Genomic DNA, 20,250 nt, shown 5'->3' with positions numbered 1-20,250 from the left:
CTATAAAGAGCTTAGCAAACTCAATACCCAAAGAACAAATAATCCAATCAAGAAATGGGCAGAAGACATGAACAGACATTTCTGCAAAGAAGACATCCAGATGGCCAACAGGCACATGAAAAAGTGCTCCACATCACTCGGCATCAGGGAAATACAAATCAAAACCACAATGAGATATCACCTCACACCAGTCAGAATGGCTAAAATTAACAAGTCAGGAAATGACAGATGCTGGCGAGGATGTGGAGAAAGGGGAACCCTCCTACACTGTTGGTGGGAATGCAAGCTGGTGCAACCACTCTGGATAAGACCGTGGAGGTTCCTCAAAAAGTTGAAAATAGAGCTACCTTACAAACCAGCAATAGCACTACTGGGTATTTACCCTAAAGATACAAATGTAGTAATCCGAAGGGGCACATGCACCCAAATGTTTATAGCAGCAATGTCTACAATAGCCAAACTATGGAAAGAATGTAGATGTCCATCAACGATGAATGGATAAAGAAGATGTGGTATATATACACAATGGAATACTATGCAGCCATCAAAAGAAATGAAATCTTGCCATTTACGACGACGTGGATGGAACTAGAGGGTATCATGCTTAGCGAAATAAGTCAATCGGAGAAAGACAACTATCATATGATCTCCCTGATATGAGGAAGTGGAGATGCAACATGGGGAGTTAAGGGGGTAGGAGAAGAATAAATGAAACAAGATGGGATTGGGAGGGAGACAAACCATAAGTGACTCTTAATCTCACAAAACAAACTGAGGGTTGCTGGGGGGAGGGGGGTCAGGAGAGAGCAGTGGGTTTATGGACATTGGGGAGGGTATGTGCTATGGTGAGTACTGTGAAGTGTGTAAACCTGGTGATTCACAGACCTGTACCCCTGGGGATAAAAAGATATGTTTATAAAAAATAAAAAATTTAAAAAAACCCATTTTTTTTAGAAACTAAAATTTTAAAAATAATTAAATAAATCTATTTCCTCTTCTTCATAAGAACTTGACCTTTGGTTAACTCTAGCTGGATTCCCTTGGCAACCTGAGAAAGGCAGAATGTTAACTACATCTCAAGGTGACATTACTAATGGTAAAAATGTACCCTCATTGGTAAATTGTATCTGGACCACAAGGAAATATATACAAACCACAGAAATGTTCGTCATCATAGGCTGAGGCTTTCTTGTGAGTGGACCTGGCAAGCCATGCCTAAGGAATCATTGTCAGAGTTATAAGGCTGTTCTGCAGGGTGACTCCCACAGCTGAGCCACTGGACAGCCCTAAGGACCCTGGATGAGAAAGGCTCACTGCTGCCCTACAGACAACTGTGGTTCCCGGTCTTTGTCCTTCTCAGTAGACAGGATGAGGTTTAGTATGTAGTCCTGTCGTGAGTCTCAATGTCTGGTTGAGCCTAAAGAAGAACGGGGTTGGGCGCCTGGGTGGCTCAGTGGGTTAAGCCGCTGCCTTCAGCTCAGGTCATGATCTCAGGGTCCTGGGATCAGGTCCCGCATTGGGCTCTCTGAGCCTGCTTCCCTCTCTCTCTCTCTCTGCCTGCCTCTCCATCTACTTGTGATTTCTCTCTGTCAAATAAATAAATAAAATCTTTAAAAAAAAAAAAAAAAAGAACGGGGTTACTGCACCACTGGAGGGTGATAGAAATGTCAATATAAACAGATTTGTGTTCATAGGATCACTTTAGCTATTGGAAGCAATTGCCTCTAGGACAGGTTACTCTAAGAATACATTAACCAAAATCAGTAACAGTCTTGCTGGAGTAAGATGGAAGCTTACATGAAGGGGTGAAAGAGAAAAGCATGCTCCTTCCAAGTTTCATCTAGACCTTGACGCTCTAAAGCCCATCAATTGGGACTTACAGGAATGCAAAGTGGTTTCCTTATCTTTTTGTGTGTGGCTCCTCTGCCACTTACTAGAGAATCATCAAACATGACTGGCAAATAAGAACAATGAGGGGGAAAAGAAAATACTAAATGGCACCTTTTTTTAAAAAATCAGCAAATAATACAAAGAGTTAGGTTTGAATACTGTCTCACTCCTTACCTAGCTATAATAGGATCTTAAGTAAGTGTCACTGGGACTCTCTAAATTTCAGGTTTCTGGACAGAAAAACAAAGAGTTTAGACACAGTGACCTACAAAGGATCTTGATTTGAAGGTCCTGGGAATCTTGGTATTTGAGTACCCCTCGTATACCATGTACTATACCAATCTCTAGCCCACCTCCTTCCCCCAATAAAGACATTCAAAATCAAGCAAATACCAAATGCCTGTAACAAAAAGATCAAGAAGTAGGGGCCAACAGCTGGAGACAGTCCTTAGTCCAAGATGGAAGTGAAGACAATTATTTTCTGCACCCAAATTTCACCCTGTGTAGCATGAGGATTGCATCTGTAACTGAAGAACTTTATTATGTGCTTTAGATTCCTCAAGTGGTGGGGGCTGTGGTAGCTTCTGACACGCCAATCTAAGCCGAGATTGCCCAAGCTAGCTGCCCAATGTCCCGAGTACTTAACTGCAACATTTGTTTGTCATAAACCCTCAGTGACTGCCGAGGACTGATAGAACGAATAGGAATTGTTAATAACTTCATACTACGGTGCTCTTCAACCATCTTGAAGAAAGACATAAAAACCCCTAAAATTAAAGACTGACATCTAAAACGAAGTGATACAAAGTGAAAATAATTAATTTTACACAGCGGGTCTCCAAAGGATCTAATCACTCCCATATCTGAAGGGGACACTAAAACGTACTGACATATGGTTATGTGACACTAAAAATGCAAGGGAAACCTTTGTTTTTACAAAAAGTTTCAAATTAGGAATTTTAGTGCAAAGCGTTGCGTGTACTTCTAGGAAATCTCATCATGATCTCAGTGTAATAGCCATTTGTAAAAGAGCCCCGAACTGAGTCCCTGCCAGGGAGCATTATTGGAAAATGGCAGCGCCAACGACTTCCTGGAATTCGTCTCTGTGCAAGTCAGCAGCTTGCTTGGCACCAGCGGGGCACTACACCGTGGCACAGGGAAGCGTACGGGTGCCCTCTGAGGTGACACGGATTGTGATTTATACCTTGAGTCTTGAAACAAGGCAGCTAGACAGCAGCGCCAGCTAGACAAATCACAAGATCAGCCTTCTTTCTCTTACTAAAACATACAACTAAAAGTGGCCATTAAAAAAGAACAGAACGAGGGTCATGAGGCAGGTGTCTGCTGCATTGCCATGACCGACTGAACGGACCAGGCACAGGGTGTGAAGAAAGGACCACAGCCTCTCCTCAGGACCCAGACCAGCGGCTTCAGACCTGCATTCCATGGAACCTCAGCATTTCTCTGAGGGAATTACATCATCATCTGCTTCAAACTGTCTTCTTAAAATACTCTAAAGTACTCTAGCTATTGGGAAAGAACTGGGAATTTAAAAAGCAAATTTTATACTAATTTTCAATAAACTTGGAAACTTAAACACATTGATTTATGCTGCCAAGTAACTGTTTCTGCACTGAGCCAAGATTAATCTCTGTACTTATACTTAAATTTATAAATGATCACTGATTAAGGAGGTTGTATGTGTGTTTTAGTGTTAGTAGTAGGCAGTTTTACTTGTAAAAATACATGAACAAGTGGTATTGGAGTGCTATTCTGCTTACCAGCGTGAACCATCATTTTTGCACTCCAGCGTATCCAAAGCAATACCCTAAATGAGCTGGCTGGCGAAATGAAATTTTAGATGACTGGCATCCAGCTTTCTTAATTTCAAATCTCATAATTCATTGAAATATCTTTGAACAAAGTGTTTAACTCTGTAATACATAAATTATTATAAATTAAACTAATAAGATAAAGTTTGTCTATTTGACTGATTGCTTCATTTTTACAAAAGGTCCAGATGCTTAGGAACGTTTTAAAACACAAATGTAGACCTTTTCTCTAAGAACAAAAAGAAACTAGTAATGGGTAAAACTCTTTACACATGTTCATACTTTACATATAAGATAGAAGTTATTGGTGAGGTTGGCTTCGTTTTTCTAATATTTGGCAAATTTTCAAATATAGACAATTCCATACAAAGATGAAAAGAACCTAATTTACTTTGTAGTGTAGAAACTATTTTGTAGTAACTTTCTGATTAAACAATTATGTATATGGGGAGAGCATAAATTTCTTTCTCTAGGATTCAAAAATGGAAAACTTCGCAACTTGTGTTTTAAAAAAAGCACTTCGTACTAGGAAAAATCCGTAGGGGTTTACTTGACTTTTTCCATTTCTGACTTGATAAATGGAATTAATAATTTTGGATTACCGCTACACATTAAAAGAATAGATTAACAACATTAAACTTTATAATTATGGCTTATAAATTTGGGGAAATGAAGAATGGGCATGGAGAGGACAGGCAAAATGAGACCATATGCAAGACAACCAGGAAGGGAACCCTGCCAATTGTAATAAATAAGATGACTTATGATGCCTTCACCCTCTTCATATAGTTCTAACTGGAGCATCTCAGTGTTTTATACCATTAGTCACTACTTAGCAGTTCTATTTTTACATTTTTTCCCAGTACCATTTATACTTATGATTTATGCCTACAGAGTAACTACAGAAGCCGTACATCCCTTACATATAGATTCCAGAAGAAGACAGAACTCAGCTAAGTAAACTTGTAAATCCCATTCTGAATGGTGTCATTAGACACTTGGTTTTCCAGTAAAGCAGACTCCTGTAGCTTCACTTTTCACGTATGGACTTTGTCCAGGGCGGTGCTGCTTTCTTAAGTATATCATGGTGGAATCTTATCCTTTATAATGTTTTGGAGAAAGCCAAGGGTGGCGCCTGCACAATTTGATTTGGTGTAAAAATACACACCAAATCTGATTTCTGTTACATTAAGGCGTTCTCTGACAAAATACACAGAACAAGAAATGAAGTGAATTGTGTTTTAGAAATATCTTGCAAGCTTGTTTCCCCGAATACCTGACCACTAATTTTAAAAAATGGATCAAAACCTACTTTAATTGAATATTTAATAGATGATTTAATGGTCAAGTTAAGATACATCTTAAATGGTAAATATAAAAATGATTTGTGTTTGCTTACTGGAAATATTTGTAATACAAGTGAACATATGTAATAAACTAATATTTAAAGCAAATTTACTATGGAAGAAATTAAATGACTATCTCCAATTTATAAACATACTACATTCATCAACCTATATTTTTGAATAATAGTTGGCTTTTATAATATGAATATCATAACAGTGGATTACCATTAACAGTAGAAATTATTTAACTCACTTCTAAAATTTGTGTAATACATTTTCCTTTAAAATGAGCCATTGGAGGGGCGCCTGGGTGGCTCAGTGGGTTAAGGTCTGTGCCTCTGGCTCAGGTCATGGTCCCAGGGTCCTGGGATTGAGCCCTGCATCTGGCTCTCTGCTTAGTGGGGAGCCTGCTTCCTCCTTTCACTCTTCTGGCTGCCTCTCTGCCTACTTGTGATCTCTGTCTGTCAAATAAATAAATAAAATCTTTAAAAAAAAAAAGAATTACACAGACACATTATGGTATTTGAGTACTACTATTATTTGGAGATTCTTCTGACATCTTTACTATGGAAAAAAGAATGACTAAAAACTTTCCCTTACAGTATTACCAGAACAAACAGATGTTAACAGGCATGTTACTGATTGACACAGGTGAGGAGGCAAGGCTGTACCACGTTACAGGTATTTTGCTATTACCTTCTGAAATACTGTTTCATACCGTAGGGGATGTCATGTAAGAAATAAATGATACTTCCCAATCTCAGCAGTTTGAAAGAAACATAAATCAATGGCGTAAGAGAAGCAGGTGATGTAATGACTCGACTTAAGTAGATGGCTTGAAGAGATGGATCACGACGCTTAACCTTTGGAATTATTCATTGGATATTAATATAAACACATGGAAAAGCACATTTCAAAGTTACCTTGCTTTGCTAAAATTCTATTCATTAAATCAGGAGTTTTTAAATGGTAAAGAGAAATAATATATCCTATTCCTGGAAACTGTCTAATAGCAAACACTTAAGCCTGGTCTAACTTAATGTTTCAGTTAAGGATGTTTGTAGAAAAGGAGGTCAATAATGTCTACATAAATCCACATACAAAAAAGAAAAAAAAATGGATGGTGAAACCCAAACTTGTCAATAAATGGTAATAATACAAATACATCCAAAGGAGGTGAGAAATTGGACCAAATATTAATACATACAAGTTGAGAAAAAATTGAGAACCATCCAATGAGGGTAGAGATTATGATAATGGTCATATATAAAGGAAGATAAATAAATTCCAATTAGCAACAAAAACCAGAGCAACTCAGGAGGTGTTACTAACGTGATCTCAACTCTGACAGGTCCTGACTGACATTTGGTGTTTAGTCTAAAAGCAGGGAGGCAAAATTTCTCTATGTAATATCAACACACCTTCCTTCAGCATGTGAGAAATGAACCACTACTCTTCCATCTAAACATCCTAGGTTCATAAAGAGGCAATTTAAAAAAAGCCAAAAAACAAAAAACTAAGAAAAGTAAGTTCTGCTTTACAAATAAAATACTAACCAGGTAACTCTGTCAAAACTTGAACACGAGGGTTTCTTTCTCTCTGTTTTATTCACTCTCTACTTTGTGGTAAAATGTCTCACTTCTCTTAAAATAATTCTTAATGGTTCCCTTTATCTTCCAGGAAAAAATGCCCTGACCAGAACCTTTACATTCAAGGCGCATCCAGACGACAGCATCCTCACTTCCTCTGTCTTGCCCACACCAAATTCATCTCCATTTCCCGACCAGGCCACAAGAATCACTCTGTATCTGTCCTCACATTAATCCTCTTGCCGGAAATACCCTTCTCGCACCAAGCTCTTTCTCATTGGTATTACTTGCATCCTTCCAGAAGCAGATGTTAAGATGGAGTTAGAAGAGCAAAAGGTTTACTGGAGATTAACACTGGTGAAAGGAAGAAAAGGGAAAAAAAGAAAAGCGACAGCACAATTGGGTAAGAACCTCTCTATTCACAATGCAGATCTAAGCAAGTCTCTCTTAGCCCAGTGGAAACTCTAGAGCAGAGAATGGCTGCTAGAGGAGGTCTGCATGGACTAAACAAGCTAGGCCCTTGTACCCACCACCACCTTGCTTCTTGTCCCAAGAAGAGTATGATCTCTGTTCTGATTTGGGGATAGGCCCCGGAGTTGCCAACAGCTGGAAGCTGTCAGCTAGCCACACTCCTCACAGCTGGGCAAGTAGACCTTTTTAGGAGAGTGATGTAAGCAGCGCCACTCCCCATGTCTGCCACAATGCTGTTCTCCAAAGCGCAGGTGAATGTTGACTCCTACGCAAAACCTATAAAAGGTCATCCTCAGGTGACTCTCCATGTTTGCACAACAATGAGAACTTTAGTATCTGATACCGCATTGTAATCTCATTATGTTTACAGGGCTCTGCCTTTTGAAAAGTAGAAACCACATCATATTCTGCTCAGATTCCTAATAGATAGCTTGGGAAACACAGCACCGATCATACAACATATTCAAAAGAGGCAGAATGAATTGACGAACGGAAGGATGGACCTACCAGTGGGATGATTGATGGATCCAATTGGTTATTCCCTACTCTGATGCAGAGACACCAAGGGAAATATCTTGCATATGTCAAGAGATATTATGAACACCTCAAAATGTAATTTCAATATACTTTAAGTACTAACTGTATGGGGAAGATACATCAAAAATTAATACGTCCTAAGCCAAGGTTTTGGAATTATATTCCTACTCATTTAAATGAACCTATGTATCTCCTTTTAACCATTATTCTCATTCCCAGTTTTTACAATTTACAGTTTGGGGAAAGAGTTCATTTACTTCTTTTTTTTTTTTTTCCCTCCTAATTTTTAAGTAATCTCTATACCCAACATGGGGTCCGAATTTACAACCTCAAGATCAAGAGTCACATGCTCCATCAACTGAGCCAGCCAGGTTCCCCTAGTTTACCTAATTTTTAAATTCTGAGATAAACTGTATTTATTTTGTATTGTGAAATAATTTCAATGGAAATTTTTGGATTTTTTTTGATGACTTCTTTGGAAAATGCTTAGTAGCTCAGTAAGACACATTCTTCATTTAATCAGTCAACAAATTGACTCTATGCCAGGCCCAGAGCCAAGCTTGGAGGACACACAGATAAAAGTGAAAGAACTGGACAAGAAGCTTTTTTTTTCTAATGGAGGAGACAGAACTGCAATCAGATGATTTACTACAGAGACTGAGAAGTGCCGTGACTGAAGTATAAACGACATGGATGGAGGAAAGGAAGGAACAAACATGAGGGATCCAAGAAAGGAACATCTTTAATTAGTTTAGGTTTACTTATTTGGTTTTATCTCTCTGTACACTTTTAAAAGAGGGGAAGGACAGAAACAAGAAAAGCCTCAGAATGTCTAAGAATCCCTTTCCAGAAGGCAGTGGATCTCAGCAGGGTTGGTACTGCCCCCTAGGGGAAGGCTTTGGAAATTGTTGAGTCAAGGAACATCTGGTTTCCCGCTGACTGTGAAGATACTGGCATTTAGTGGGAAGGGACCAGAAATGCCAGAAGTCTTGCCGTGCTCAGGACAGTCCTTCACCATGAAAAATTATCCCAACATTTGGCATGATTTCCACATATTCCACTGGACATTCATGAAACTAAAGCCCTGTTTATAATTTCCTGAGCCCAGAATCTTAACTTTATTTTACACATAGAGATCTTCAAAGTTTTCAATACACCCTGAATATTCTAGGATGGCCACTAACCCTGTATATCAAGAAATGAACAAATCTGGCTGCTGTCGTTGTCGATATCTTTGCCATGAAAATCCATTCAGACCCCCATGTCACTGACAACACTACCAAACATATATTCCTGAATAAGACTGGTGTTCCTGGGAAAAAAGGTAACAACTCTTCTTTCATTTCTTGTAGCTTATCCTCACGGGTTGAAAACAAAGTACTCTGACTTGTTGTTGTTGCCTTCAAACATCTGTCAGCATTAATTTTTCCAGGAGCTTCCTAGACAGATAAATTATTCCTTAACCAAATAGATAAACTTGAAGAAATGCCTCTGAATTAACACTTTAGAAAAAAAAAAATCAGCCCTATAATGATCTTTTTCATTCTCTTCCTACCTACAGACTATTTACATATTATTTAGCATTTCTTTCATTCTGCCTAAACTAGTTCTTTAATACATGTCTGTCACTGTCATTTATCATTCATCTGCTCACTCAGGCAACAAACATTTAATGAGCACCCATCATGCCCCACGTGGTACATTAGCAGCTTGGCGCGCAAGATTAATAAGTTCCAACTTTTGCCCTCAAGGAGTTCACAGAGGTGGGAAAGAAAGGCAAATAACAAACAATTAGAGTGCCAGATAATATACAATATTTTAGAAGGATATACAAGAAGTATAAAAAGGCAATGTAATTGAAAATTTCAGTACCTTCCATTGAACCTTAGACATAATAAGTGCTTAATAAGAGATGTTTTAAAATTATGCAAGTTGTTCCAAGACTGAAAATTGGGCAGATACATTGATGAGTTAAAATGGAAAAATAAGTGGGGGAGGAGGGTAGAGAAAGGGTGGTTGGGTTATGGACATTGGGGAGGGTGTGTGCTATGGTGAGTGCTGGTAAGTGTGTAAGCCTGACGATTCACAGACCTGTACCCCTGGGGCTAATAATACATTGTATGTTAATAAAAAATTTTAAAAAAATTTTAAAAAGTACAGGTCCGGGGGCACCTGGGTGGCTCAGTAGGTTAAGCCTCTGCCTTCAGCCCAGGTCATAATCTTGGGGTCCTGGGATGGAGCCCCACATTGGGCTCTCTGCTCAGCAGGGAGCTTGCTTCCTCCTCTCTCTCTGCCTGCCTCTCTGCCTACATCTCTCTTTCTCTCTGTGTGTCAGATAAATTTAAAAAAAAAAATCTTTAAAAAAGTACAGGTCTAAAAAAAAAAATAGGAAAAATAAGTCTCCTGCCAGCAAAATGAATGATATTCTGCAGTCAAATGCTCTACCACTGAGCTCTACCCCCTAAAGTGAATGACATTCTGATTGAATGGGATATTCCAATGGCATGAAGAGAAGAATGGTTAATTTTTTCTTCAACCACCACTCTAGGAAGATTGCCTTGGCATGTGCCAGATACTATGCTGTCTGCTGAGAATACAAGGCTGACTAAATCCCTGTTTTGTTTTGTTTTTATCTCAAAGAATTTAGTAAATACCATTTTTTTCCCCCAGAACTAGGGATGCATATCCATATTGGGTGTAGTGGGATTGGATTTGATGGAGAAACTCCTATCCCAGGCTCAGGAATGGAATCAATAGGGAGGAGGCTGACCCAGCTCAACAGGTTGTCAAAAGGGCCCCCATTTAGCAGCAAAGGGCACTCGCTCCAAGAGAACAGGAGTGAGCCAGAAGTCCCAAGAGAGGCAGGCAAGTCAGAACCCAGGATGTGAATCTAAATATAGAGGAAATAGTGTTTGAGGCAGTTCCTTAAATCCTCGCATGGAGAAGCTGTAGCAGAATGAGGAACAAGCCAACACGTTTCAGGTGAGGCTTGGGGCCCTCTAAAAACATCAGACTGAAATCAGATTATGACAAAATGAGTAGTGGAGACTCAAGCAATCAACCAGCAGGAAAGAGCAGAGTTCTGGGTGGTTACAAATTAGATTCGTTCATGTTTCTATTTTTAATTTCTTGTGAGCCACAATTTCAGTGGATATTCAAGACTATATAAGTCCAGCTGCTAAAGAAATGCAATCAGCTGATTTTCCTTGTCCCCTCTTTCTCTTACTAATTAGGAGTTGGCTGAATCTTTAGTACAAGCTATCCCGCGGTCCATCCATTCATCCATCCACTCAATAAACACTTATTACCAGCTACTAGGTAAAGCACCAATCCTAGGGGATGGGAGGAAAAAGATAAATAGACCCGACCCCTGTCCTTGAGGGGGTCAGTGTTGGCAGGCCAGTCTGAGCTTGGGAGAACAATAGTAGAAAACACATCGATTTCAGCAACAGAATCTAGATCACTTTCTCTTTGTCAATAAATTTAAATGGGTATGCAGACAATAATCAATAAAGTGGTGCCTGCACAACTGTTACCAAGGAAATATTTAACTCAATTCCTTGATGCTACCGTCTGTGTGCAATCGGGCCAGGTTGGCATTCTGATTGCTCATGAGGAAAAAAGACAATGAAATACTCTAGTTCATATGCCAAGATGAAAAGCATCAATCTCAATCTCTGTGAAAGATGAAACTACTTTTGGAAAAAGAACAGTGAACTCTATCAGTCTTTCTAAGGCAATGCAATCTTGAGGATGATACAGAGAGGGCAGAGGCAGTGGGGAAGTTCACAAGAATTTATACGGGAGAAAGGGAAATGATGAAATTTCTCCATCAATTTTATAGGAAACTAAAAATAATACAAGACATACAGTCCACCCAAATGACAACTGTGTTTTTTGAAAGGTATGTAATGTATTCTAGGTGCTAGATCATTGATTTGCTTATCATAAATAAATTCATCTTCATCTAACATATGAATGCCTTGGTATTTACATAAGATTGTCTAAGTATGTAATTCAAATTAATCTGTAACAATGAAATTCTGTATTTCCTCTTCTCTTCTCCCCTAACTGCCAACTTCTAACCCTTTCAACTTATATGTATATGTCAAATCTCCTTCTCCTTCTTCTTCTTCTTCTTCTTTTTTTTTTTTTAAAGATTTTACTTTTAGGTAAAATCTTCACCCAACATGGATCTCGAACTCCCAACCATGAGATCAAGAGTCACTGACTGAGCCAGACAGGGGTCCCTGTCTATGCGAAATCTTTTTATTTCTAGCATTTACCATTTGGCATTTCTAGTTTCCAGGTGTAAAACCTTCTGTTTTTTAACCACTAAAACTTATATTTATATAAATTTATATTACAAATAAAAGTCTTTAGTATTAAGTACATCTTAATGGAATAACTTATAGTGACACCCCAAACGTTAGTAGAACTTAGTTATTTGATATTTTCTGATTAACTTCTTCATGAGAATCTTTTCTCCATTGTTTTGCCAAATATCTGGATCTTTGCTGCCTTGTGACTCCCTGTCACACAGGAAGCACTTGGTAAATATTTGCCAAATTTACAGACAATGAGGGAGAATTGTGGTTAAGTGGGAGGCAAAGCCAAAAAACACAAATTCTGAAGCTAGACTGCCTGTTTTTGATTCCTGGTTCTGCTGTTTGTTGGTATGGAGATCTTGGGAAAGGTACTTCACTTCTTTGTATCTATTTTCCCATCAGGGAAATGGGTATAAGAATAATACCTATCCCCATGGAACTGTTGTCTTGGTAAATAATTTGAGGTATGTGAAGCACTTAGAACATACTAAGCCTTAGAGAAATAAGTCAGTCGGAGAAAGACAACTATCATATGATCTCCCTGATATGAGGAAGTGGAGATGCAAGGTCGGGGGTTTGGGGGTAGGAAAAGAATAAATGAAACAAGATGGGATCGGGAGGGAGACAAACCATAAGAGACTCTTAATCTCACAAAACAAACTGAGGGCTGCCGGGGGGAGAGGGTAGGGAGAGGGTAGTGGGGTTATGGACATTGGGGAGAGTATGTGCTATGGTGAGTGCTGGTGATTCACAGACCTGTACCCCTGGGGCTAACAATACATTATATGTTAATTAAAAAATTAGAAAAAAAAAACATACTAAGTTTGAGGAGCCTGGGTAGCTGGCTCAGTCAGTTAAGTGTCTAACTTCCACTCAGGTCATGATCTCAGGGTGGTGGGACTGAACCCTGCTTGGCAGGAGTCTGCCTGCCCCTCTGCCCCCCCTCCTCACGCACTCGTGCTCTCTCTCTCAAATAAAAAAATAAAATCTTTAAGGAAATAAACATACCAAGCCATATCAGTTTAAACTGTTTTCTTGTCATTATTATTGTCCTTATTTTGGAAGGCTGAGGCTTAGGAAAGGAAGGCATTGGAGCAATGAGATTCAAAGAGGACACAGATGTTTTCTAGAGAAGAAATTAAGGGCCTATGGGTTTCTGTCTAATGTCCAGTTTCCTCATTCATACATGTATTTACCAGATGATTCTTGGGAGGAAGAAAAAGCATAACTGGCTTTAGTACTCCTAGCAAAGAGTTATCTTCTCCCACTTCAACTTTTTGCTTGGCTAAATCATGTCCATCTTTCAGGTCTTGGATTAGGCATTTTTTTTTTTTTCTAAGAAGACTTTATGACCTCAAGACTGGCTCAGGTGCCTCTTTGATGTGCTCCTGCAGCCTCTTCTGTGGCATCTGACACACTTCATGGCTACCCCAATGCTAATTTGGAGATTTCCTATTCATTCCCTGTGGCACCCCCAACTCTTGGACCAGTACATAGAGGCAGAGGAGTAGTATAGAGGAGAGATGCATAAAGATTTATTCAAAGTCTTGGAGAAAGCACAGTGTGCCATGGACAATATCAAGTTACCCACTGATATTTCAGTTAATAACTGAAAGCTTATCACACCTGTCCTCTTAGCTTAATCCACCCAAGAGCTATGGTTGGGATCCTTTCTTGTAGAAAATAACAGAAAGGTTCTCTGAAACATGTATTTTATTAGTATACCAACATGAGGCCCATTATAAAATATATAGAAAAATAGAAAACATCTTATTTGCTTAAGCTTGCATTGCCAGTATTATCTTCAATCCATGGTTTCTTGGCAAAAAATCCTAGTCCATTTTCTGAGGGTTAGCTAAAATTAAAAATGAAAATCTGTAGGTCATCTAGGCAGGGACACTTAAAACTGAACACAGTAGGGACAGCCATCCGTAAAATGGGTTTTCCACTCTTCCTTTGGCATTCCTGGAATATCATACGTGAGTGACATTGCACTACTCGACATAGGAATCAAGTCAGGGTACCAGGATTGATCCATGTATCAAATATCTTTTGTTTGAAAAAACAGAAGTATAGATTTTCATTATCTTATTCATCCATATCTAATCAATCAGCAAATACTGTAAGTTACACCTTCAAAATACATTCAGAATCTGATCACTTCATCCAAAGCACCATATCTGTCCCAAGCTGCCATCATCTGAGTTAGCATAATGGCCTCCCAACTGATCTCCTTGTGTCTACCCTTGGCCTCTGAACTGTAGGCAACATATCCCATTAAAATATGTGCCCGCTGTTTGCGCAAATGATTTTCTATCTTGCTCAGAGAGAAGCCCAAGACCTTGCTATGACACTCAAGGCTTTCAATGATGTGTCTCCCACTACTTTCCTGCTTCCACAAAGAGGAATGCATTGGCCTTCTCATTTAACCTGGAGAGCTCACAGAGGGTAGAAGATGCATTTACTATAAATAAATATAATCAAGAAAGTTTCCCTCCGAGGTAGTCAACTGTTTCAAAACCTTTCCACAACTAGACAGATTTCCTTCCAAGAAATTCAACAGGCAATGGAAGCCTGTCCCGATGCAGTCCTTCTGCCAATGGGCACCAGGACCAGAAAACTTTTCTGTTGAGTGGATGTTTATTTCTCTTATTTACCACAAATGCATGGTTTTACTTAAACAAAGAGCACATTTTCATTATTGAATTTTGTAGATAAGTCTTTGAAAACGATTCATGTAATAAAGATTATTTGCAATACCCACATCTGATGCATCATCTTCACAACTACACAGTTTAACGTGAATTTAAATTCAGCTAATAATTTCAAAGTGACAGTTTTATCTACAAAGCCTCCATTTCTATTTCAACCAATTTATTTAATGGAACAATTTAGAGCACTTGTTTAAACTGATCCAAATAACATAAAAAAAATAAAGGGAAATAACTTTCAAATGCATTTTAATAACAGAAACCACTGCTGATTTTTAAAGCAATGACTCTTAGCTTCAAATGTGAATGTTAATTCTACAATTTATTATTAAAGAGATGAAGGAAGAGAGCAGTGTAACTGTCATAAAAATCAGCACTTCGCCGTAAAATACCAATACACAGATATTAAGACCTCAAATAAAATACATGCTGTGAAATGTAACAGGTGAAAACATTGAAAATAAATAAGATATAAAATTATAAAGTTCAAACACACATTATACTACTTTTCTCACTTCACTTGATTTCCTTCCATTGCTTTCTAAATGCATCTCATGTTCAAATCGTTGAAGAAACCTGGTGATTTTCTTTATTATAAGGGCGGAGATGGCAATGATTGAATACTCTGCATTTTCTTTGGTAATAGAAAGTATGATTTATGAGAGGAGAATAAAAATCTAAGAAAACCACTGGATAAATTATTCAATTTTCAGATCATGCTGACTTAGAGCGAATTTCCTCCATGCTGCCTCTATGGAAAATGCAGTTTACTGGATTAGAACACAGTGCTTAAGAGAATATCTGGGTTTGCCTCCCTGTTTTTATTAATTTTGCGACTCTAGACAAAGCATGTCAACTCTTTCAAGTCCCACGTCATTTATTTTTGAAAAATTGGACAATGCTATATGTGGGCTAATTGAACATAAAAAAAATAAAAATAAATAGAAAGCAAAAACAAAACTGTAAAACACTATGACCCATATGAAATAGGTAATAATAAATAATAAAAGAAAAAAATAATGGAAACAATGCCTCAAAGTACAAGATAGACACACTAGTGACACTGACGATAGCTGGCACAAGGATAGACTTTTTAAAAAAATACTGTTTATTGGGGTGCGTGGGTGGCTTAGTTGGCTAACGCCTCTGCCTTCGGCTCTGGTCATGATCCCAGGGTCCTGGGATCAAGCCCCACATCGGGCTCTCTGCTCAGCAGGGAGCCTGCTTCTTCTCTCTCTCTGCCTGCCTCTCTGCCTACTTGTGTTCTCTGTCAAGTAAATTTAAAAAAAAATACTGTTTATTTTAATGTGTCTGAGAAAGTATGTCAAAAAGCGTACAGAGGCAATTTCTCAGGATAAGCCTAGGTACTACTATGGGAATCTCTTTTTCAGAAAGTAGTTATTTCAGTGTTCCTCTGAAACTTCATTTCCATAAACATGGACATTTAAAAAGCTAAAATTGTTTACACAAATGACTCAAATGTTGGGAAGAGAGTCAGGGTTTATGTGAATTATGTGAGAATTAAAGGAAAAAGTGAGAAAACATTCATAAAATATTTAGTATATCATAAAAACATTTAGTATATATTTATTATAGTTGGAGTGTATTAAGAGTGCAATAATTATTGTTACTATTTTTCCTTATAACCTATTACTGCCATATTAATAAACCAAATATACTCCATTCTGGCATTAAAGAAGCTTATGAGTATCCATACATAATAAAGCCATCATCTGTTACTTTCCAAATGATTTAAAAATAAGATGCGTTAAAAAACTAAGATACCAAGGGGCACCTGGGTGGCTCAGTGGGTTAAGCTTCCAACTTTTGATTTTGGGTCAGGTCATGATCTCAGGCTCACTGGACTTGTGATTCTCTCTCTCCCTTTGTCCCTCCCCCATCCTTACCCTCCCCCCCCAACCCATGTGGCAAGAGCCCACTCATGGCCTCTCTCTCGAATGAATAAATAAATACGATCTTTAAAAAAAAAGACACTAGGAAATCAAGAAAGAATAAAAGAAATTAGAAGGGAAAATGGTGGAGGAGTGCTCACAGAGGACAAATGAGCAAGGACCTGAAAATAAAAGAACATAAACCATTTATCATAAGAATATTTGGCAATAGGTTGCAGTGACACTGGATCTAAGTAAATCTGCTTTTAAAGTTTGAGGAATAATCATACCTAGTGAACAGTATCTCTACCATCCCCTTACTTTTGAATTAGGACATGTGAAATAAATACAATGGCTTTTTGCTTATTTTTTAAAAAATCCAATAAGTAATGTAGTACATTCCACTTAATAAAGGTCCAAAACTTTTCCTGCAATTTTATTAAGTTTCTCTGAATAGTTCAAAAATGATTTTTGTTTGTTTGGCTTTTTTGCTTTTTTCCAAAAAGAAGGAAAGAAAGACACCGTTAATTTCCAGCATAATATTTCTTGGGAATTTTCCTTTTCAATGCACATTATGTGTTTCCTCTTAATTGTAATTGTAGTTAGTATTTTCCTACAAGCAGTATTTCTGATGAAAATATGTGCTCAGCATTTTGTGAAGGCTTCATTCCTTTTAAATAAAATATTCTAAATTGTATCCACCAATATATAAAGTGACTTTAATATTTTTATATTCTAATTGTTATCACAAATTAACCCTATTTTTTTAAACATTGGCCAAGGACCATTCAGTAGTGATCTGAAGATAGTTAATATCTAACTTAAAAATCCAGATGTCTTTAGTCATAGTAAGACCAAATTCCAGAGTATATTTCTTATACCCAAGAATATTTGGGAAAAGAACAAGGCTCAATCTGGTGAAGCTTCAAATAACGGATAAGCCATGTGATAGCAAAAGTTATCAAAAGTTTCACCTTCATAATCCGCCATGAATTTCTCACCCAGAAAAGAAGGCTATGGGCCAAAGGATAAGGTAGACACCCAAGCTTAGGAATAAAGCATATAAATGCCACCTAATGACAGTTAACACATGATGAATGACACTAGCTGTCTTTGGGGAGCTGAAAGAAACATATTAATGACACTACCAGTGCCTCACCGAATGAATCAAGAACCCACATGCACTCTCTGAAAATTAATTTAAAAAGGAATTTTTCTCTTCTTGCTTGAAAGGTGTAATACAACTACAATTATGTGATATGATCAAAAAGGAGCTCCTTCAGGCAGTTGAATTTACCAGATAATTAAAGCTAATTTCTGGACAACAGACAAACAAATGACTTGAAATTGCCATTAAGCTTTATCAAATTGCTTATTGAATTTATCATCTTCAGTGATTGTCTTGGCATTAGGAAATATTCTAACTACTTTGATCTTTGGCCTTCACCGATGAAGCCTTTCCCTGCAACGTATTCTCTCTCACTACATAGTATTGTCCAATAAATGATCTTATAAAAACAGTAAGGAATAAATATAATAGATCTTTAAGAATGACCTCTGTTCTAGGATTTAACATTTTAAATATAGCAACGTTTTTCTGATTCCCAAATAAAAAAAAAAAAAAAGAAAATCTCTTTCTGAGAGCTAAAAGAAATACCTAATAATTTTTTCACACTCTGGAACATGTAAATTTGTAACATGTTTCTCTGAGGAAAATATATATTTAATCATAAAGTAACTTGTTCATCGAAAGCTTCCTAGTGAGGCTGAATACCAAATTTGTACTTACTCCTTTTTATTTTTTAAGTCACAGCTAATGGGTTGAAAAATCAGATAACATTTTATAGCAGAAATTGAGATTCACCTGCTAGCCATGACCATAAACATCATCATTATGAAGTTACAATGATAAAATTTTATTTGTTATAAAATCAAGTGGTCCACCTATAAATCAGTTTAGTTTTAGTCTCTACTACATTTCTTATTTTTAGGAGAGAAAAAAAAAATCCAGCACATGGCTATTACCAAGGTATCAAGTGGAAACAAATTTAGGATCCATCATTATCAAGATATTCCTAAAATATCTCATAAAGCTGCTACTGTTAATCCTGTTTTCATTTTTTTTTTTTTTTTAGAAAATTTTATTTATTTGACAAAGAGAGAGGCAGTGAGCGAGGAAACACAAGCAGGGGGAGTGAGAGAGGGAGAAGCAGGCTTCTGCAGATCAGGGAGTCTGACTTGGGGCTTGATCGTGGGACCCTGGGATCATGAACTGAGCCAAAGGCAGATGCTTAACTGATTGAGCCACCCAGGCACCCCAATCTTGTTTTCATTTTCCACCACTTAATTTAAAAATATTTTTGTAAACAATACAGATTTTTGTTCTAGAAAAAATATTCATTGATTATAATAGAACTTAAAAGATTTACCAGAAACTTGAGAATTAGAAGAAGAAATTGATAGCCGAATAGGTCAGAAACAGGGCCCTGGCTCAGTTTTTGCAGAAATGATATATCGTGAACTCATATTCTGAACGCACTCTAAGTAGTAGAAAAAGTTCTGATGAAAGTGCATGTCAATAAATTTTGTACTTACTTTGCAGAGGCCAGGAGTCTGTAGTACACTGTAAGTCTATCTCCTTCTCCCTGGTCCTTTCTGTCTTCTGCAGGATCTGCTTCATCTCACAGTGAACGTCCTCTGTCATGGACACTGGTTGACTGTTTACTGGTGTTTTACTTAGCGTCTTCATATGCTGTTGAACTTCCGCCAAAAGAACAGCTTGTATTGCTTCAGTTACCTATAAAGATTTTTTTTTAAATCATTTTGGCGGGGGGGCGGGGGGAGATTATTACAAACACTTGGGGTCTTCCATCAAGTTGAGAGCCTGGAATTTGACTTAAATAGGTTTCACATAAAGTGTACCACTCCCATCCACTAGAATTAGCATCTGAAACAATTGAAATGCAGATACTGAACACTGGAACCCAGACCAACACACTGTTCTTTTGCTAACACAAGAGATTCTAAAAGGAAAGTTGAAAGGAGTTCTCAATTCTTTCATCTAAGGTACTTTCATTTCCGCCAGAAGATAAAGAAAATGAATTTGAAGATATTATACTGTTTCTTAAAGTCAAGTTTAGCTCCTCAAATAATGTTTAGCTTGAAAGCACTATTTAGCTAAAAACACTTGATTTAAACTCAGGTTTAATACAGAAAGCTGAAGACAAGACTTTAACAATAAATCTCACTAAATTGTGTGTATGTCGGGGCACTTGGGTGGCTCAATGGGTTAAAGCCTCTGCCTTTGGCTCGGGTCATGATCCCAGCATCTTGGGATTGAGCACCGCATCAGACTCTCTGCTCTGTGGGGAGCCTGTTCCTACCCCCCCACCCCTGCCTCTCTGCCTACTTGTGATCTCTGTCTGTCAAATAAATAAATAAAATATATATTTAAAATAAATAAATTGTGTGTATGTGTACATGGTTGTACACGGTTTAAAAATATTGCAAAGGTTGACTTCCAATTATTGTACATATTCAGTCAAGGATCTGTGATTGGGTCGAGGGGGAAGGGAATGCTTGTCATAGACATCTAATCCAGTATCTTCATTTTTTTAAATGAAGAAGCTGGGACAGGACATCCCATAGATATGA

The 20,250-nt window shown here is 37.7% G+C and overlaps 1 protein-coding gene across 1 annotated transcript in view; it reads right to left on the bottom strand.

Moving 5' to 3' along the window:
* WDR72 (WD repeat domain 72) overlaps positions 1-20,250 on the bottom strand; it is a 219,210-nt gene that overhangs the window by 60,613 nt on the left and 138,347 nt on the right. Inside the window, exon 18 of the mRNA XM_044231052.1 lies at positions 19,192-19,393. Coding sequence (XP_044086987.1) covers positions 19,192-19,393 — 202 coding nt within the window. The remainder of the gene's footprint in view (positions 1-19,191; positions 19,394-20,250) is intronic.

The sequence above is a fragment of the Neovison vison genome, chromosome 13 (genome assembly GCF_020171115.1).
Source record: "Neovison vison isolate M4711 chromosome 13, ASM_NN_V1, whole genome shotgun sequence".
Taxonomy (NCBI): Eukaryota; Metazoa; Chordata; class Mammalia; order Carnivora; family Mustelidae; genus Neogale; species Neogale vison.
The sequence above is the reverse complement of the archived record's forward strand: the minus strand, read 5'-3'. Positions and strand labels throughout refer to the sequence as shown.